General features: G+C 44.7%; 2 protein-coding genes across 2 annotated transcripts in view; both read right to left on the bottom strand.

The window, feature by feature from the left end:
• Positions 1–8,613, bottom strand: part of LOC311361917 (pleckstrin homology domain-containing family G member 3-like) — a 31,059-nt gene extending 22,446 nt beyond the window's left edge. The window contains exons 1-2 of the mRNA XM_084481713.1: positions 8,519–8,613; positions 4,552–4,619 (exon numbers count right to left, since the gene is read on the bottom strand). Of these exons, the coding sequence (XP_084337839.1) occupies positions 4,552–4,619; positions 8,519–8,604 (154 nt within the window). The 5' untranslated portion in view covers positions 8,605–8,613. The remainder of the gene's footprint in view (positions 1–4,551; positions 4,620–8,518) is intronic.
• Positions 8,614–11,360: 2,747 nt separating this feature from the next.
• spint1a (serine peptidase inhibitor, Kunitz type 1 a) lies at positions 11,361–20,002 on the bottom strand. Its single transcript, XM_084482357.1, has 11 exons — positions 19,852–20,002; positions 19,151–19,658; positions 18,558–18,712; positions 17,750–17,891; positions 15,399–15,566; positions 15,109–15,162; positions 14,278–14,409; positions 14,050–14,100; positions 13,728–13,898; positions 13,136–13,195; positions 11,361–12,573 (listed from the first exon to the last, which is right to left on the bottom strand). Exons 2-11 carry the CDS (start codon positions 19,560–19,562, stop codon positions 12,389–12,391), a joined length of 1,530 nt encoding a protein of 509 aa, XP_084338483.1. The 5' UTR covers positions 19,563–19,658; positions 19,852–20,002; the 3' UTR covers positions 11,361–12,388.
• Positions 20,003–20,794: the final 792 nt, after the last annotated feature.

Here is a 20,794-nt window from a genome sequence, read left to right as displayed (position 1 = left end):
GTACAGGAAGGGAGACGCTGGGACGTTTGTGGTGGACTTGTCCATAAGAAAGAGAAAAAAACACCACATCCTTGGCCCTTAGCCTTTAAAAGCGTGTCCGGAGCCGGAACAACCTGGGATCTAATTGGCAGATTAGGGTCCAATTTGCCGACATTGACATTCCTTCACATACTTCACACTAGTTCAGAGGGAGGCCCCCGTTTAAAAACAGCCAGGGAAATGGTGTCCCCCAGCGTTCCTCTGGGAGAACGAGGAGGGAAGACCCCCCCCCCCCCCCCCCCCGGTACATCTCCTCCCCCACAGTCTTTAGGACTGAGCTCTTTTTTTAGGAACGAGAAAAGGGGGGGTTCGGGGGGGGGGCTGTTGCTGGTGTTGGTGGAGTTACTCCTCCCAACCTGGCAACAGTGAATGGCTCCCCCATAGGAGGGCAGGACACATATTAACAAAGGTACCTCAAAAGGACTAGGCCCCGGGCCCTTACAAAACCATTACCAAACAGCCAGATCCAGGGGCCCAGAGAGAATACGCCAACACAGAGCGGGGCTTGGTCTCACACACACACACACACACACACACACACACACACACACACACACACACACACACACACACACACACACACACACACACACACACACACACACACACACACACACACACACACACACACACACACAGTTGCCCATCCCTCGGAGCCCTTTCCGTGCCTTGTTAATAATTAGCCTGAAGGTTGGTAAATAAAGTTCACTGGACGACCAGTGTGGAGTATAAACACAACCCCAACCTGCATTCCACACTGACACCCAAGGTCAAAGCATGGTTGGGAAACGTCAGGGGAATTCATCAGTCCAAGGGTGAAACGTGCGTACGCTTGGCAGCATCCACTAATGCAGGGCTTCACATTACAACCTTGCTAGCAGACAACGCCGTTCACATTTTAAGAAAGTTCATATTAATTGACTTTCAAGTTTATTGACAATGAGCTTAGGAAGTAATGTGCTTATTGATTGAAAAAGTCACGGGAAAAGGGCTTATCCCAGAAAGCGCCTAATCTCGCCATGATATCCTTTCACCGGGCCACCATGTCCACCGTGAAAACACTGAGGCGTGTCTCCCGACGTATCGAAACGATACAACCGCACAAAAGGTTCAGATGTAATCCGCTCAGCCTCTTCAGTCTCCCCCCACAGGTTCCTTAAAGGAGCCAGCCGTGCGTGTTGACCTCAGTGCATTGGCATGCGATGATCCACTTAGGAAGCGCTCCCACTCAGCGGCCTCTCACCCTCCTTACCCTTCTTCCCTCACGCCGGGGCAAGCCCCGCCCCCGCCCCCCGCAGGCGCACGGTGAACCCAGTCCCCTTCACCACAACGCCCATCCCCTCTGGACAACCCACTCAACACCGAAGAACTGACCTATAGCAAGTAAGATGGAGAATATTAATACAATTTCTTACAGGCTTACAGATGTTGCTAGTTATTGGAAGCAAAAAGTTTGACAACACAAGTCGGACATGTGGCCGGCAATTTTCCAGTCTGCTGCTGCCTACAGTGTGGGAAAGACACAAATCTGGATTTAACTCTATTCTAATCCTTGATCCAACACCACAAGAAAACACCGGTTTGACAACGAATATGTTTGGAGTGTTGAATGGTTTAACACACACACACACACACACACACACACACACACACACACACACACACACACACACACACACACACACACACACACACACACACACACACACACACACACACACACACACACAGGTGCGACTCCATGGTTAAACTTTACCACCAGGCTGACAGTCCACAGCCAGGCCACCCCATCCTGTTAGCACCTCCCTGTTGGGTGGGCACCAGGGATGCAGCTGTGTGGGGGGGGGGGGGGGCGAGTGAGGAACACTCCAGTCAGGTCACTGACTGGAGTCAGTGACCTGACGTTTGTCCGCGGGCAGTGTCCCCCTTTACACATGGGGGGAGGGGGGGAGGGGGGTCTTCAGTGTGTGTGTGCTGTTCAGCATTTCAGTCCATCAGTTGACCTAGTCAAGCTTCTCCTCGTCCCTCATGTTTGTACTCCCAACGCTCGGCAATCACGGCTCGCATTGTTACCGTAGTGGAAAGATTGTATTCTGCAAGGAATAGTTAAAGAGCAACCAAACATCAACGCTAAAAGGTGAACAATGTTGTCCTTTATGGTTGTCCCGGTATGTGGCATTAGGGTGGGAAAACTCTGCTCTACTGCGGCATTGTGCATAGTGTTCTCATGGCGCCACTATGCAAATATAATGGATACCTGGAGAAAACCCATTAACCCATTGTTCTGCATTATGCAACCGATAAAGGTTTATGGATTCAAATGAGCCATGGAGAGGCCTTTTAAACGGTATTGCCAGAGGGCCTGTAACTAATGTGGTTAATCCACTGGAAGAGTTCTATAGGAGGAATGCCATTGTTGGGCGGCAGTAAAATGATTTACATTGAAATCAAATGGTTTTGTGGAGGGAGAATTGGAGTCAGGGCATGACAATGTGGTGAGATACAGTGGGACCCCCGGCTGTGGAGCCACCACATCACAACAGGGGGGGTCTTAAAAAAAAACTAAAATCATCTACCGCTACGGGAATAACAGGACACCCCAGCGGTGGAGCGGAAAGAAAATCCAGGTTTCAGGGTTAGACGGTAATCTACAGCGGCAGAGATAACCCCGCAGAACGGGAGGTGCTTGGGAGTCCGGCAGTAATTGAGGCCCCAGGCGGCTAGGCCTGTAATGGAGTTCCAGTCTAGAGGGCTCAGAGGGAGCAGACACTGCCAGGTTCCCCCAGCCCTGCCATGGCTCGTCTGCATCCACAGCCCAGTGCCCAGTGGTGTGGAAAAGCTGGAGTGATTGGATATGATCCACCACAGTGATCTCCCATGTGCCGCCCCCGCAACCCATAGTGAAATATGTAGGTTCTCTAGACACAGCTAGAGTCCAGCACTAATGTTGGGTCTGTCAGTGGGAAGCCTTGTCTTTCGAGGGAGAGTTGGTGTCGTTTGTTGACGTCCCAGGCATGCGACGTGGCCTGTGCTTTGGACGAACAGAGAGCAGCTGTGCAATGGCTTCTTACTTGATAGAACGGTCGACCATCTTGAGTTTCAACAACTGGTTGCAGGCACCATAAAACTGTGGGATTGGTTTTATTGCAATTTGTTCCCTTTGGGAACTTACAAAAGCCTGTTGAGCTAGCCCTCTGATCTTTTGGCCAGAAAATGTACTTACAATTCAAAAGCCACGTTCTGCTTTGGTTCAATTCAAGTCATAACTTGTTCGATAAAAGGAGTGGTCACTGCAGAGAGCGATAATACGCACCCCTCATGAATGCAAACATGCACTGAGGAACTGATAACAAATCTTGACCTCTCATTGCTGACAGAGGTCTGTTACTTCAGGACGGCGTCTGATGTTTCTGGTGTCCTGCAGCTCCAGGCGCTCCACAGACCGCTTATTGTTTACCTCGTGGGCCGAGCGCAGGTTTTTCCTGGAGGCGTGTGTCTCCTAAACCCGTCGTCTAATCACCACCTCACACTTTGCATTCCCAGCTGCTCTGTACCTTAACCACAAGCCTCAGACAACACGTCAAACAGACAAACACTGGTGCAGGCTGCGGGTGGGTTTGTCTCCGTGTTAAGACTCGTGAAGCATAAGTGATTTAAACAAACTTTTAGAGTGCATGCAGTTGGAGCTGAACCCACTTTCGAAGGAATCAAAAAATCAAGACACAAATCTTAAGGAGGTGGCACATGACCCGCCCAAATCCCCCCATCCCCACATCCCTGGCTGCAGGCCTCTCTTGGCAACAGCCACACTAAAAAGGCACAGAGGAAGAGACGGAGGGGAGGAAAAGAAACCATTGACACATTGCTATTCTTTGGCCCAGAGAGGAAGCCCAGGGCTAAATGTTCAGCAGAGAGGAGGGAAAGCTCTGGCAGTATGGGAAGGGGCTGGGTGAGCAGCAGTGCAGACAGACAAACACAAAGAGGCCCTCTGTCAATGCCATCGCCAACTCTTCCACGGAACATAATGAACTGCGAAATAATAATATATTTGAGTTACTGCCACACTCCCTGCTCCCTTTCTCCCTAAGGGGGGTCAACGCCACAGGCCAGGGTTAGACTCAGTGTTGTCGGATGGTCCGACACACACTAGTTTGAAGTGCGAGTGTTCAGCAAAAAAAAAGGAAAAGGAAAAGGGGGATGGCCTGGCAACCGTAAGCACACAAAGAGCCTCTCTAACAGCCGAGACCGTAGGATGGGAATTCACTGCGCTGGCTTCGCTTCTCAAAAACCTCTGGATTTCCCCTTTTTCATCATTAATCCAACCTTTCACCACCAAACTTCTCCTTTACTTCAGCATGGCAATGTTTAATGAAAATACTTTAGTAACTCAGGTGATAAGGTATAGACTGAATCAAAACGTACACGACAAGATCTGTTGTTTGATGAGAAGTGAGGGCACACACACACTGTACACACAAATGTCGTCTCTGAAAGATGTGGCTTTTCTCTTACCTTCCCCCATTGGGTCCCGGTGGAGAGCACTAGGACGCCCCTCTGGCATGGCCCTCAGGCCTCTGAAGCTACAGAGTGAAAATAAACACAAACGGTCAGACAGACCCTGCCGCTCTACGTGGGTCCGTTTCAAGCAGTGCATGCACCAGTACAGTTTACCTTTTATTGACTTATCCAAATAGAACAGAAACTTTTGAGATTGCGTTTTCTTTTACTTGAAAGTTATTTTCAGTGCTGTTAAAACATTGATGCTCTGGGAGTATTTGGAAATAGCGAGAGCAGTGCTGATAAGCCAATGCTTTTTCTCCTAAATTGGACCGTTGGAGTGAGCCAAACTCGTCTGAGAAACAGTCGAAAGGGGAAATTCTTTCCATTCCACTGCTTGCTGCACTGTGCAAGCTCGTGCCAGCTATTCACCGATGTAAAGGGCAATAAGGAGCAGACATTGTGGAATAAGGTCTGAGGAAATCAGCTAGGGAAGGGCAGGAAGAGACCAAACAAAACGTGCTGAGGGACCATTGGTTATTGAGGTTCCTTCACCCGTTGGGAGGATATAAGTCTGACAAAGAGAATTCCACTGACGTAAGGAAAATTGCAACGACTGATTGAAATAATTACATCATCAATCATTAAAGTCATTAACAGAAAAACTAAATAGAAAGCATACGTTGGACTGCATCCAAATAAGTCATTTGTCATTATCTTGTTAACTTTTTTCCACACATCGTTGACCCACAAAACAGGAAAGTTTAGGTTTTTTCATCCAAATCTAGTAACACGCTTTTTCTCTAGTAAAAAGTTTCTACCTGGAGACTATGCTGTCCACAGTAGCAAGCATAACATTTCTACTACTGATTAACATGTTTCTGCCATAGCAGATAGCAGAAACAATGTACTAACACAATTATGAATAATCATGTATACATGGAGTCCTCATATACAATGGAGTCCAAAACAAATGTCTCACTTGGGGAAGATTCCATTTGATTAGCATGTTTGACCATTTTTGCATGAACCAGTTAAACTTTAAAAGAACACATTCCACCCACTCTTTGTCCCGTGCTAATTTGCCAACACTGTCTGCCTACCTTTGAAACACATTATACTGCAGAAGTCTGATATGCTCTGAAAGCCCTTTCACATCGTCTTCATGAGTGAATTTGAATGTTCACCCGAGGTGGCCCGCATTCCTGTTAACCCCTCGTGCCAAGCGTCTTTGTTCCTAATGATGGGGTGGGTCGACTCAAACATCACCACCAGAGTGCTGCCCCGACTCACAGAATGCCAACCCCCTAGACTCCCTTACACTAAATTAGCACGCAAGACTGTGCCTGAGAATTTGTCTCCTGTGATTCCTGCCGAGCCGCCGGCCTTTCAAACATCACATGCTTGGGCCAGCCGGATCAGAGGAGCGGGCATTCTTTAGGGATTAGGATGGTCATTGTTCCCCCGGGGGCATTTGCTGTCCGCTGTCCCGAGCCGACATCTAGGCCTGGCCCCAAGCCGTAGCCGTACCAGCTGCAAATAGGGGGGGGAGGGGGCTTGTCAATTAAGACACTCGGGAAAGCTGGCTGTGAAAACACAGGTATGGACAGGCGTGCACGTTAAGATCACCACCTCAGCCACGTGCAACTCGCCCGCGGCTGTAAGGCCTTCTGCAAGGGCGGCGATGTAGCCCACGGCTTGCTCTGCGTGATTGGTTCTTATTGAAGCGTGCTACTTGTGATATCTTTGCATCCTTAACAGCAAAAAAGGAAAGTAAGTGGATTGGCCATGGTGTTCGGATTAGTTTATGAAGCGCTGCTAGAGTAGCATTATTTGAAAAATGAAGCTTCTTCAAATCCCTGTTAGACGATGTGATGCAATCAAGGTTCGAGTGTCAGGGGGGCCTGTGTAAGCTGTGTGAAGTGTTCAAGGACCCTGGGCTGAACTTTCCGACTGGCCAGTGAACTAAGAAAAACCTCTGCTTGACCAGCAATCTAAGGATTGCTGGTCAATGCCTGAATTGGCTAGACTAGGGCTTCAAATTTCTTAGAAATCGCTACAATTCTAGGGCTTATAAATGTTATAGCCACGCACAACAATAGACATAATTGCACGCGTGTGATTTATTTCTATATACTAAAGGAAACCACACAGTAGTCCACTATCCAAAACCGGATTTAGAGAAATGTAACCATCACACAAATTATTGTTCATTTTGTACAATTTGCTGTGCTATGGTTTTTCTAAAGCCTTGTGTTTTTTTTAACGAGCGCACCGTCGCTACATTCAAATCCATAAGAAAACAAGTTTAAACAACACAAACGGGCCAACAGTCATGCCAAGATGGCCACCTGTGCTTGAGCCAGAGGCCAGTCCACACAAATGGAGAGCATTTGGTTCCCACAGCTGATGACTAGGTTAGCCGCAATATGAACCTCCCGCATGAGAATCTGAAGCTGGCTCGCCCTAATAGAAGACAGATGTTACAAGAGCCAATCGCATAGCTGTTAAGAGACAAGTCTGCAACGCATCACTTCCACTGTTTTCCTATCAGATTGGCTAATAATACTCCTTGTTCTTCTAATCGCTTGGCTTTGGAATAATCCAGACAGCAAAAAAAAATGAATTCCAACAGATATCTATGGCTTAAAAACACAAAACGCAAACAAAGAGATGCAGTGCACCAGATGTCGGGGGAGATAGTGAAGTCATATGAATAATGGCACAATTCAAATTGAGTCATGACTAAAACTTGCCACGCCTGCATAAAATACACATGCCATGAAACAATCATACTGTATACAGACATCTTTGGGCCCCGTTGTAGTATTGTTGTTTTTAATTCTGGGAGTGATAAGCCTAACGTATTCGTTTACTTTCCCTTATTTGCCACTGACCTTCCTGGCAAGATTAAGACAAAGGGTGCACAATGTCTGCTGCACATTATGTTTACTAAACTTCTCCTTTTTGTTCCAACCACCTACTCTCTCTGTCTGCCCAGGAAGTGTTTAAGAAGCCAGACACAGGAAGTAGTTTGGCAATTCAACTTACCTACAAAATTAAATGTTTATGTTTGGCAGGGACGGTACACATCACACCACATGTTGGGTCACACTTCATGTAGTGTTCAAGATGCTCATTTACATATACTTTACATCTGTGGTTCCTGTTCAAACCATGGCATTGCAATGTTCAGGCCATAGACACATCATCCTTGACACCCTCAGCCTGGGACATTTACAGCCAAGAAGGGGAAAACGAAAATAAATAATATAGCCAACCAGAGATGGCAGCGCCCCCCCATTGGCTGACTGAGACAGACAGACAGAGAGACAGAGAGCGGGTATTATTTCAGCATCGGTGCCATGTTTATTTTGCTTGACCTCTCCCTTACCCTCTCAGCCTTGTCTACCCTAGTGGAAATATGCAGTGACAAACAGCCTTTCTCTGGGTGCCCTCTTTCCCACATTACTCCTGCCGTTTGTCCCTGACATGGGACCTTAAGAGACTAACGACTCTTCATTCAGCCTGGCAAACAAAAAACCTGCCCGTCCCCTTTTTACTGAAAAATTAAACACAGTGCTCTTAGAACATGCAAGGCCATACCGCAAGGTCTTCCCCTTTTACGACACACACACACACACACACACACACACACACACACACACACACACACACACACACACACACACACACACACACACACACACACACACACACACACACACACACACACACACACACACACACGTTGGATTGGTCAGTTTGATCAGTTCATTGCACAGCTCTTGAGAACACTGATTAACACCAACGTATGCTAACCACATACATACAGCACCTGCACACACACCAGTGAAAATAGCCGCAATGACAGACTAAGTATTCCCTGCTGTGGTCAAGGAAATGCATAGCAATCTTCACTTCGTCACAAATTATCCATGACCACCGGCTAAAAAGGGAGAGGGGTTTTTGAAGCGCATACCTGGCAAGAAGAGATGGCAAAGACCATTTCAAAGGGCAGACAACAAGTCCAGACGTTAGTTTTTTTAGCATTAAGCGGTCCTCCATGCTGCCCACCCGTGCTGAGACTGGGAAGGAGAGGGCTGTTAAATTTAGAGACCAGGCATTTCGAATAAATTGGAGCGGACCTATTTAAAGAAACATCACAGCCAGGAAGGAGTGCAACTTGGAACCGCTTGGGGCTTGGCGACATTTAACAACGGTAGAAAGAAAAAAAAAAAAAAAAAAAGCCACTGTTTTGAGCTCTCCAGGGTTCCTGATGTGCTTAATCACTTACACGATTCCCTCTGAAGACAGGGCGACGCGCCAGAGTCCTGTTAACCCGGCCGGTTGACCCCCCACTCTGCCCGTGTGAAACCCTAGCTGGGTCTCGCACAAGCATGCAAACCTCGGGGTCGCGTAATATCTATGGCTTCCTTCGCGCAACATCATAGCCTACTGAATCAACCAGCAACATGTCTGGGGAGTTTGGCTGCACACACCAACTAAAAAAACTGTTAAAATGGACCAACGCTTTGAGTCCATTTTTACTACAAATGGGTTTATGGCAACCAATAGGGTGCTTTCGCCTGTTTTCAGCGCTCTGCAAACCCAACACTGTAAATTGCAGCGAAGAAGGTAGGAGCGACAGTGCCATGTGTCGCATACCAAAGCCTGGGTGGACGTGCATCCAGGCTCTGGAGGGCTGGCAGAACAGCCAGCCCTCCAGAGCCTGGATGCACGTCCACCCAGGCGCTTCCCTTTCAGACCACCAGCAAGAAAGTTCCATTCAGTCCTTTGATAGAACATCTATCTGAACCGAGTCTAAGGGTCGAGGCGGGTCAAGGAAACTAATAGATGGGACTTTTGAGGTGCGGCTGATTGATTTTGCACCACTTCTGCTGAACAGCTGGTGAGGATATAAATTGCCCTGCGAACAACAGCCCTTTAGAGGGGCACTTTGTCCCACTAGAATGCTTATTAGAATGAAAGAAAGAAAAACATATGGGGGTGCTTTAGTCAAGCATGAATTGATTGGGGGGGGGGGGGGGGTAATGGGAATTGCAATACAAAAGAAATGGCAATGCGTCGGTCAAAGTTGAGCCACAATAATCATCCAGCAAGAAAAGTTTTTACTCTGACATATAGGGCCAACACAACATTTATTCTGCAACACAAAAAGTCTACAGCTGGCCAAAGTTCACGGAACACTTGGTGTGCTCTCTGACAGCGCAAACATCACTTATCTGACTGAAACTCTTACATCCGTCAGAGGTTCAAATGAAGCCACTCTATGGTTATCTGGTTACGTTAAAGACAGTGACAGCGATGGGGTGTTAGAGTGTAGTGGTTTGTAAGATAGTTAGTGGTGTTGTATATTGACCAATAGATTGTATCAGAAATGTCTGTATGCCAACAGAAATGTCTATGCAAAAACATGCAAGTCCCAAAGCGATCATTATGATAATGAATAATGTGAAAAAGTTAAGAATCACATGTAATTTAAACGGAGGTCTCATCATTATTCTGTTCCGTTACTCGTTCAAAGCGACCAAAGTTGGTCACTTCAAAAGATGTGTTGTCAGTCGATCTTATTAACACACACACACACACACACACACACACACACACACACACACACACACACACACACACACACACACACACACACACACACACACACACACACACACACACACACACACACACACACACACACACAATCACATTGCATACAACAACCTGTATTTTAAAAGTTACACTCAACAGATTCAGAGCTCAAACCACTGACGCATTTTGGTTAGAACCAATGTACGGAGGAATTTGCAAAAGTTCACTCACCGAACAATGAATTTCCTCCACCAAGCGGACTCAGTAGTGAAGCATGGCTTGGTAGATCAATTTGAGGTCAGTCCTTTTGTTTCAACTTCATTTCCAAAAAGGTAAAGAAAACCCGCAAGTGAAGCGTGTTGCCGTACAAGGACCAGCTTCGCCAGCAATCAAGCGCAACGCGTCTCCCTCAGCGTCTGAAGTGGACCAACAATGATGAACAAAGACCGCCTCCCACTTCTGACACCGTCCTCTGAGGTCCGGTTAGCTGCTGGGTCACTTTTTCACCGCTCACCGCTTGCGACGGTACTTGCAACACTTTATTTCGTTTTTTTGCAAATGAATACAATAAAACATGCATGCATAAAAACACAGACATTACAGGATGCACACATATTGCATTTCTTGTTCATTGTGTCGTGTTGCTGCAGTAGTGTATTGGGGTTTTTTTACGTTACTATTGTCATCCTTCCAATTTCAGGGGGGTCTTTAAAAGTTAATCTCTCATCCAAATCCAAATCTCAGCCTCTCAACGTCAGATTAAGTTGTTCAGAGAAAAAAGAGTTACAAACATTCAGTACTAATTGCAAGCTAAATTGCATAATTATTTCCTTGAAATACTTGTTTCATAATGGTTTTTTTTTGTAAGTAATAGGCCTACGTTCCTATTTGGGATCATTTTCTGCGTCGCATAGCGTCACAGTGTGGTCTCAGGTAAACGTAGCAATATCACCATCTGGTGGTTATAAATGGGAAAGTGACAAGACCATACATATCTGTTCATACATAAGGATAAAACAATGATACACGTAGGCCTACAGGGTATCAAGTGGGATAATGAAGATGTCATGTCAGGTTAATTTGCCTTGATAATAGCTTTAGTTGCTCAAATGTTTAAAGCCATTTAATAATTGTGTTCAATGACTTCTGACACATACCTTTTTGAATTTATTTTTTATTTAGCATAGAACTCATTGTATACATCATAACCAGATATAAAAACTATGCATTATATACAAAGCTAAGTGGATGGTGAGACCGTTTCACAAATAAAGGTTGGTCAATAATGTATTAACAAACTAAAATTGTGTATGGTTTCAAAGTTAATTATCTTTTCATCACAATGCAAACATCACGTTGAATATAGTTCATAAAATAAAAACTAAAACAAGTAATCAGACTTTGAAGTGGCTTGGATTTCATTAAGTTAACAAAGACCAATGGTTGTCGGTATTTACATGTTACTCTTTACACAACAAAACTGTAAATGCTCCAACCAAACCAAAGAACGTGTACTCTTGAGCTGTAAAAATTACGGCATAACTGTCAACGCAAGAATTCAGTATGGTCTGAACATTTAGTACCTAAATGAGTTTTCACTTCACTTGTGATGTGATATGTTATGACATTGAATATGCACTACCCACTCTAAAAAAAGGTATACAAGTGAGTATATTCACTCACATTTGATTCTCTCCTGAAGTTCTGAGTTCAATGCTAGGGCTCCAAAGTCCTTTATCTTGATAAAAACAGCAAGTAGTAACACTAAAGAAAATTCACAAACTAATCAGAAGAATAACAGATAACACAGTGTTAAGCCATTTTAAGACAAATAACATCCCTGTCCGATATCCCATTTACCCCGAGTACATGGCTGAACAACAACCGCAGAAACCATCGTTCATGTCTCTGCAAAATCAAACCAAACACATTGAAAAACGCAAACATTAAAAAAAACGCTCACTTTTCAAAGGCAGGGGTGTGTGTGTGTGTATGCGTGTGTGTAAGTGTGTGTGTGTCAAGCGGTCGCTTTTCATACATCAGAGTATAAACTGTACAAGAAGACTGATGTCAGGGCAGGCGCACCATCAGTACCAACTTTAAATGGGACTTTAAAAAGTCCAATGCATCGTTTAAAAAAAAATAAAAGTTCAATGTCGTTCCCCCACCCCCTCCCCTGTCTGATGTAGTTTATGGTTGCCCAACGCATGTTCTGATTACGGGGCCGAGGGAGGAGGTTGGATCAGATGGGCTTGGTTGTGCTGTTGTACACCAGCTTCTCCGTGTCTTCCAAGGGGAACGCCTGGGTGCCGTTGGTGGCCACTCGCTGGTGCTTGACCGTCTTCTTGCCCTTCAGGAAGCAGTAGCCCAGCACTAGCAGCAGGGCAATGATGGCGATGCCCAGTACGACAGCGCCGGCCAAGACACCTACGGACAAGGACACACACACACACACACACACACACACACACACACACACACACACACACACACACACACACACACACACACACACACACACACACACACACACACACACACACACACACACACACACACACACACACACACACACACACACGAGTTTGGCCGGGATAATTCACACCATGGAATTTCAAAACAAAACACTAAAACTATCAAGCCATCAGTGATATTCATGGAGTGTGAAAGGAAAATGCTAGTTTCCCTGAACAGAACATCCACCCTAGCCGTTACCAACATAAAATATATAGCTGTATTAAATGAGCATTGTGACCGCATTGTAAATGCAAGGACAAGGTCATTTAACCCAATAAAAACTCTGCTGCTACTGCCAAGTATTTCATAGCGACGTGTTCATAGTTGACCAGGTTCTAATATTAGATACGACGCCTACAAAAGGCAGGCATCTATCCAACTTTTGCTATACAAACAGTATGAACAGAGAAATACACTGGCCTATTACCCTGAAGACACCATTCATTTGTACTACAAAACAATGATGCATTACCTGTGTGGCTATCTGCGATGTTACGTTCAAATGCCCCTTTTCTGGCGAAAAGGTCATCTTCTAAAAACAAAAAGAACAGGGAGAGGACAATTAGTAAAGTGATGTGTGTGACATGCAGATATGCGACACATCCCAGATGATACAGAAAATGAATGAAAAGGGGGGGGGGGCTCATGTTGGAAGTCAGGAAGCAAAAGTTTATTGTGCCATCAACCTTAACATTGTTTTAAAATGAAAAACATCATCTAGAGGTCACGATTTGGCAATTCTGCAGCAGAAAGAGGAAAAATCTCAGTCGAGCGCATAAACATGAAATAGGGAACCACCAAAAACAAAAATCAAGCAAAACGGTTAAGAAACAAAAACTATCTGAGAAGCGCTATGTCCCAGAACAGACAATCCGGACTAGTGAACAGTTTTCTGAACTCATCCAATTGAAATTGAAGTTTATGATTGTTTATGATTTAGGATTGTATTTCTTCATGTCTCCCGACCCATCATAACAAAGCAGGGTTTCCAAAGCACGTACTGTACCTAGGACCTAGGGGCACGTGTGTACATCGTATGCTGCTAGCCAAAGCACATGACCCACCTGTCACTCCTTTACACATGGCCATACAATCGTCTCTGGACATGAATCTGTTTTCGTTTCCACGGCAGCCTCCGTAGTTGAAGGCGGCGCAGTCGCGCTGCAAGGGGTTGTAGTACCACCTGGGGAAGGTGTTCCTGCAGTCGCCCGTCACTGGAGACTCCGTGCAGCGAGCTGGTGGGGTGCGGGAAGAGGCAGGCACGGCGTGTGGTTATGAAACCGGATGTAACATTGGGGAACCAGGTACAACTATTGAGGAAGGGAAAACCCGCCCAAATCTAGTTTCTTTCACCCCAAACTGCAGGATGACAAAGAAGGAAATTACCTTTCTTTTCGTCGACTGGGATCTGCAGAAGTGTCTCGAATTTGTTTTTCACTGATTCAAGAGAAGGCAGAAAGTTTGAATTAGTCAGGGGGGGAAAATCTATTTATTTGCATGAACACAAGACGAGACTTTTATGGCTGAATGACAAGTCAAGCCCAGACATTAAGATTTGGATTTGGCTGTGATCAATATTAGAAAGAAAGCCTGGTTTGCATCTTGTGCACTCACAGTGCTCGCAGTTCTTCTCGTCTGAGCCGTCGCTGCACTGTTCTTCCTTGTCACAGTCCAGGCCCGCATCCAAACAGCAGCCGTTGGCACAGGTGAACTCTTCCTCAGAACATGGGGCCCCACATTTCTCTCCTATTTCGCACAGTGTTTAGAATCCATGTTATTACTGACGTGATGTTAGCATAGCTCAGGGATTCATGATATACAAATTAAAAATAAAGGATATACACATTAACAATATCAAGACATTTTGTGGCCATGTGCTTTTGGTACCTTAATTTAAAACTATTGTGTTGTCTCCAGTCAGAATGTTTTAAAAGACTACAATTTTCCTCAAAAGGATTCTCTTTCTATGACAATATTTCTATTCACTTTTGATTTCCCTTTTACATTTTTGTTTTATTTTAATAAGGGTAGAATGTATAACCTTGGCATGTAAAAAAGTTGGTGAAAAGATATTACACAGTATGTGCTATCAATTTATGACATTTGTAAACGATTATTTAAAATGGGCCGTCCAATTTTTTGAAAGAAACGGCTGCAATGGTGGCACAGAAGTGAGATCAACGGTAAGGAAGAACAGGCTGGCACATTTACAAATGAAACCATGTTCTTTTAAAATGTAACTTTTTGGTGACCGACATGTAAAACAAGTGTGTATTTGTTGCGTGACCACAAAACCCTCGTCACAGAACTATCACACTGTCGGACGCATCTCGTTTGCCTGTCCCGGGAACACTTCCTCATCCAAGATAAATGTCAAAACTATGGATAAATTTGGCTGTGTTTCATTTTCTAATGACATTTTTTTAACGAAAGACAATACTTTACCTTTTGGCAATAATGATGGAATTGGTAAACCTCTGGAGGCTTTTGAACTGCCATCTGAAATAGAAAGCCCCACAAAATGCTTAGAAATCCCCTTTGTCACTTTTCTCGGTTCTCGAAAATACAATCAAGACACGGAGAAAAGACACCTGCACTAGCATCTAAACCCTCATTATATTCTACGACTCATAAATCACTTTTTGGGGTTCTAATAAAAATTCTTCTTTCATGTTTCTAAATAATATACGTAATACACCGCAGCCAAGGAGAGAGACATTATGGCACTGATTTACCTGAGCCCTCACACGCGTTGTTGCACTCTTCACGGTTGAGGTAGTTGTTGAGATTCCCTCTGCAGCCACCGTAGATGAACTCTTCACACTTCTGAGAGGCACCGTTGTAGTGCCAGCGGGGGAAATGGCCACGGCATGGCCCCACCTTAACCGGCGACATACAGTGGTCTGTAGCCGGATGAAGATTATAGATATAGTTAGACATGAAAAGGATTACTGAAGCTTTTCCTGAAGAGAACTTTCAAATATTAATCATCAACTACGATTTATTCATCACTCTAAAAATGGTACGAGCTGAACTTGGGAACCATGACTAAAACGAAGAAGAAGTACATTGTATAGCACTGCATAATTCACTTTTTGCAATGATAAACTGTTGAATTTGTGCATAAAAGCAGCAGGAAATATTGATAAAGCAGTATCTGGTAAGGCCATATATGTAAACATTAAGTTAAGCAATATGCTTTTATCCATAAATTGAATCGGAGCAACGTTAAGCTATAAAATAACTTCCAAATGAACTTCATTTTGACATTGGTTTTAGCATGGCAGTAACATCCAAGTGTCTTAAAAATGAATACATTAATAAATACATCGATATCTCTTTAAATACATTTTTACAATACCTTTGATATATAATTTCCACATTGATCAATGGGTCTGTGAATATATCTGAAACGTATCAATAGATTGTCTCAGGATTCTATTCGCAATGGAAGCAAGGGCAGCGTTAAGCTATTCCGAACGTCATAAATTAAAAGATGGTCGTAGGCAGTTCTTAGGCCGTTTCTCTGCCTCGTTCTCTACTTCATTTGGCAGAGAGAAGGAGTTGAAAGATTGTTCAAGATATAAATCTGTTGGCAGATGACTTCCGCCGTTAACATTTGTGTTGGCGTCACTGTTGATCTAAGTGAAGTCGTTTCTCATTACTTACAGGACAGAAAACACCCCGTATACACTATCCTGATACACAGACATAGGCACTTAGGCCCATTACTTGTCTGCACTTGTGCATTGACAACTTCTACTATTCACGACTATCTCCAGCCATTATCTAAAAGTGGATAATATGGTTTCGTTTCCCTAATTTTTGGATTGTGGGCTGACGGCAGACGGTGTTTCTCGGTCTATCTCTCACAGTGTTACACAACTGGCAGAGGCATGTGGACAATCCCCAAAAAAGCAAAAAGGCCGGAAGTGATTCTCTAGGCTCCTGCTTATGTTATTCATTACTATGTGGTCAATGATTCATAGTCTCATACCTAACCCAATTCTTAAGCACCTTCAGGTTGACACCATCATTATGTGGAATCATGCAAATCCCAACCTGCTCCTTTCAAACGGAAACACACAGCTAATGAAATACAAGGAACTTAAAAGGGAACGTGAGACGTTAAGACCATTCATGGCGGTTTCTTAAAAACTGCTACCGCTTTTATCTTATGTTTTACAGCTGTAACCAATACATTTGTTACAGAGTTTGCTAATGTGTGAGAGCTGTAATGTATAGTGGCTTTGCATTGACGTATTTCACTTGAGTCACATTTCTTAAATGGAATGGGCTGTTCCATAGGCTTTTCTTAATGGATTACTAGTGAAGTGGCTAAATCAAAAGGCAAGAGAAGTTCCTTTAAAAATGACAAAAGGAAAGCTCTTTTGTATTAAAAATCAGGACTGGAGAGTATCATGGCACGGCAGTGCTGCCTTGTTTGTGAAACCCAAGCTGAAACCTGACTTACAGGTTTGGAGGAATCAGGGGGTGGGGGTTAGTATTGCGAGCTTTACGGCAGCAGTTACACCACAGGGAAGGGGGAAATAAAGAGCATTATTAACTTTTTTTTTTTTTTTTAAACCAACTCCAGATAAAACTGCCACTTACGGGTATGACATTTCATGTCTTATGGGGCAAGGTGTGGAACTAAGAAGAACAGGAAGATGAAGATATCTTCAACGCACAGTATCTCCCTCTGAGTTGAGATTTGTCACCCGGCCCAGGGGACCGGTGGCATACCTTAAAGATAAACACCCTTCCACTTGTTTGAGCTTGTGGCTCTTTGCCCTAATGTTGTCCTGTATTTGTGTATGCAACACACACACACACACACACACACACACACACACACACACACACACACACACACACACACACACACACACACACACACACACACACACACACACACACACACACACACACACACACACACACACACCCTTGTGTTCGTACAACTACAGAAGATGAAATAATCAACATCAACACAGAGAAAACAGCTCATCGTAGTCTCACACCACCATAGGAGAACCAGATAGCAGTCTTAAACAGGAAACCACACAACATGTTTTTTTCTCACCCTTGGACTGCTCGGCGTTGAGGACCAGCACAGTGATGACGGTGGAGTCGGACTGCCCGATGGTGTCTATGACCGTGAGCTGGAACTTGTAAATCCCTGACGTCATGTTGGTCACCGCAATCTCGTCTCTGTAGGGCGTTTTCTGAAGAGACGAGAGACCACTTTATAGTTGCAAATGTGAGACATTAAGGCCCAGTCCCATTTCTCTCCCCTTAACAAGAACACTTGCTTTGAGTGCCCTTAGCTGCAAGTCAGCTCCCGAGCTGGCTAGCGGTCAAGGGCTGATTTTAAGGGAAAATAGGCACTCCCCCATGCTCCCTTAAGTATTGGGACACCCTACCCCTTTGCTGGAACAAGCAAAATCTAGGGTTAGGGCTCAAATCTAGGGAAAGGGGTAGAATTGGGACAGGGCCTTACATTAATCTAAGCCTATAGGCCGGGGCTTGCACTTCACCCCAACCCACACAAAACACCAAACGATAGCATTAAAAGGTCATCAGCATAAGATCATTCTTCTTTACTCTGTAATAAAACACATCTGTTAACCCTGTACACCTTTGTTTTCCCAACATTGTGGTTGGCAGTTTGAACCTATGTATTTACCTAAAAACAAATTAAGTCAGTTCCCATTGAGGGGAAAAAAAGAGGGCAGGGCCGATTTAACAAAACAAGACTTGAATGCTGTTCAGTGGAACTGAACATGATCCATCGATAGGCCTATCATCCCCCACGTACGATTTATACTGTGAGAAGGTTACTATCGGTGGTCAGTAGTACCCTTCAATGCTCCTCAAAGCACCAACATCACCTCTATGACAGCATTGGGATCCCCCGACACCAACACCCATCGGAAGGACTCGATGCCGTTGTCGTCGTTGCTCTCGACGCCGTTCAACGTCACCCCGTCCTGGGGCTGCACCACTCGGTCGGAGCCCCCGTTGGCCACCGGTGGATTATCAAGGTCTAGACGGAGCATCAACACGATTGTTATTTTACCACCATCATCATCAACAATAAGATCACCACGAAAAAATGTGTTTAACCATTATTAAAACTTGTGCACATTGCCTACTTTATCTTGTGTTTTCACCACGTTTTAATGAGGGGGGTGGGGTGTGCTTTTGTTTTGGCCACCCTCATCTCAGGTAATAACTGACTCACAGACAGAGAGCCAGGCCTGTGAGAGTGCCAGGCGTGTTTCAACATGCAGTAGAATTCTAATGACAACGATACTCAAACAGCAGGTCCCCACAATAATCATTAATAGTTTAAAAATAAAGAGCACCACACACAGCCTTTCATCTAGGTCAATGTTTTCATTTAAATGAACAATGAAATGTAAGCGACTGTTGTTATTGTGAATGATCCAATAACACGAGGTGGTGGGGGTGGTGATCTCACCTGGGTTGCTTTCCACAGCCAGGTCACTCTCGTACACGGAGTTCAGAAAGTAGTTGAAGTAGCCGGTCTTCCTGACAAAGCGACAGACGTACTTCATCTTGTAGAGACAGTCGAACAGAAAGCACGACTTGATCAGGCCGTCCGCGTCTCCACGCTCCATGAAGGCGACGTTGCACTTGGAGTCCTTGCAGCAGGAGAGGACGCAGTCCTTGTAGCGCACGACCTTCGGCGAGGAGAGGAACGTCGCCCCGTCCTTCACGGAGCCGTCGGTGTCCAGGATGAAGTCGACGCGACCTTGTTTGTATTTCGCTAAACATTGTTCCCCGAAGTCTTGTCCATCCGCCAGGAATGTTAGCATCAATAGAAGGAGACATATCGGCCCTGCGTGAAGTGCTTCATGTAGTACAGTCATTGTTGTATTTAAAAAGAAAAAGGTCCAATAAGATCGGGCAAAGAATACAGTCCTTCGATGTCTGTCTGGCAGTCGTCAACCTTCAATATAAGGAACCTGAAAACGAAAATAACAAACGTTGTCAGATAAAGCGTCGATACGGTATGCGCACTGGGGCAGTGGTAAAGGCCGCGACCTTTATTCTAGGCTGTCCCACTTATTTAAAATAACATCCAAAACTAAATGCAAAGTTATCGATAACGTTCTAAATGTAGCTTCATGCTGGCTTGAGAGGAACAATATGCCTTACCCTTTGATGTCTTTATGAATTACGTCCTGTGTGAATCCTGCCAGTCAGGTGAGCGACTCAACCTGGGAGATACAGGAAGTGAAATTGTACTCCCCCAGGTAGGCTGATGCCACGCCCTTTAATTTCGGTCGGTCAAATGTCCTTTTTTCACCTTAAATACGATGTCAAACACCAAAGTCAACCATATAAAGTCTACTTGTTGAGATCGCTGCCATGCGCTTTCTTTTGAAGGGTAGGCCTATAATGGTTTCGATCTGATCGCAATCGCTTTATAGTGTGACGTATGAGTGGGTATGTCATTTACACGTCATTGAAATGTTATTTTAAGGTTGGCCCCCATTAACCATGTCCCTTTACTTTTCACACCGTGTGGCTATACGTGGAGGACAGTGTACATTCGATATCTCTCTCTCTCTCACACACACACACACACACACACACACACACACACACACACACACACACACACACACACACACACACACACACACACACACACACACACACACACACACACACACACATACACACACACACACACACACACTGACGCACGCACGGACATACACAAATTCAGACATGAATTGGCAAAGTCAATTTATGACATTGTCTCCTTTTAACCAGATGGTGGCGGTATAGTGCCAACCAAATTTAGTTTCTGTCTGACGATTCTGAGTCTGACGATATAAATCATTAACATACAATAACAACAGCATTCATTTGAAACGTGCAGATTAAAATTCCCACAATAGCCTTTATTTATAGTAGTGCTACGGGTGACTCATTTATGAGCCATGATTACACAAGACAGAGACAGAAACAATGCTCTTTTGTTTATTCGCACAGACAGAGAAACGAAGTTCTCCTCAACCGGCACAAAAAAAAAAAAAAACATGGTTTAAAATCTTTATTCATCTATCTGTCTGCATGTCTGTCTGTCTGT

Source organism: Micromesistius poutassou (assembly GCF_964030765.1).
Source record: "Micromesistius poutassou genome assembly, chromosome: 17".
Lineage (NCBI taxonomy): Eukaryota > Metazoa > Chordata > Actinopteri > Gadiformes > Gadidae > Micromesistius > Micromesistius poutassou.
The sequence above is the reverse complement of the archived record's forward strand: the minus strand, read 5'-3'. Positions and strand labels throughout refer to the sequence as shown.

Coding starts and splice junctions, on each gene's coding strand:
- spint1a (XM_084482357.1), bottom strand. CDS start 19,562: ATGACTGTACTACATGAAGCACTTCACGCAGGGCCGATATGTCTCCTT. Junction 15,163..15,398: donor CAACGCGTGTGAGGGCTCAG/GTAAATCAGTGC, acceptor TTTCTATTTCAG/ATGGCAGTTCAAAAGCCTCC. Junction 12,574..13,135: donor CATCGCAGATAGCCACACAG/GTAATGCATCAT, acceptor CCTTGTCCGTAG/GTGTCTTGGCCGGCGCTGTC.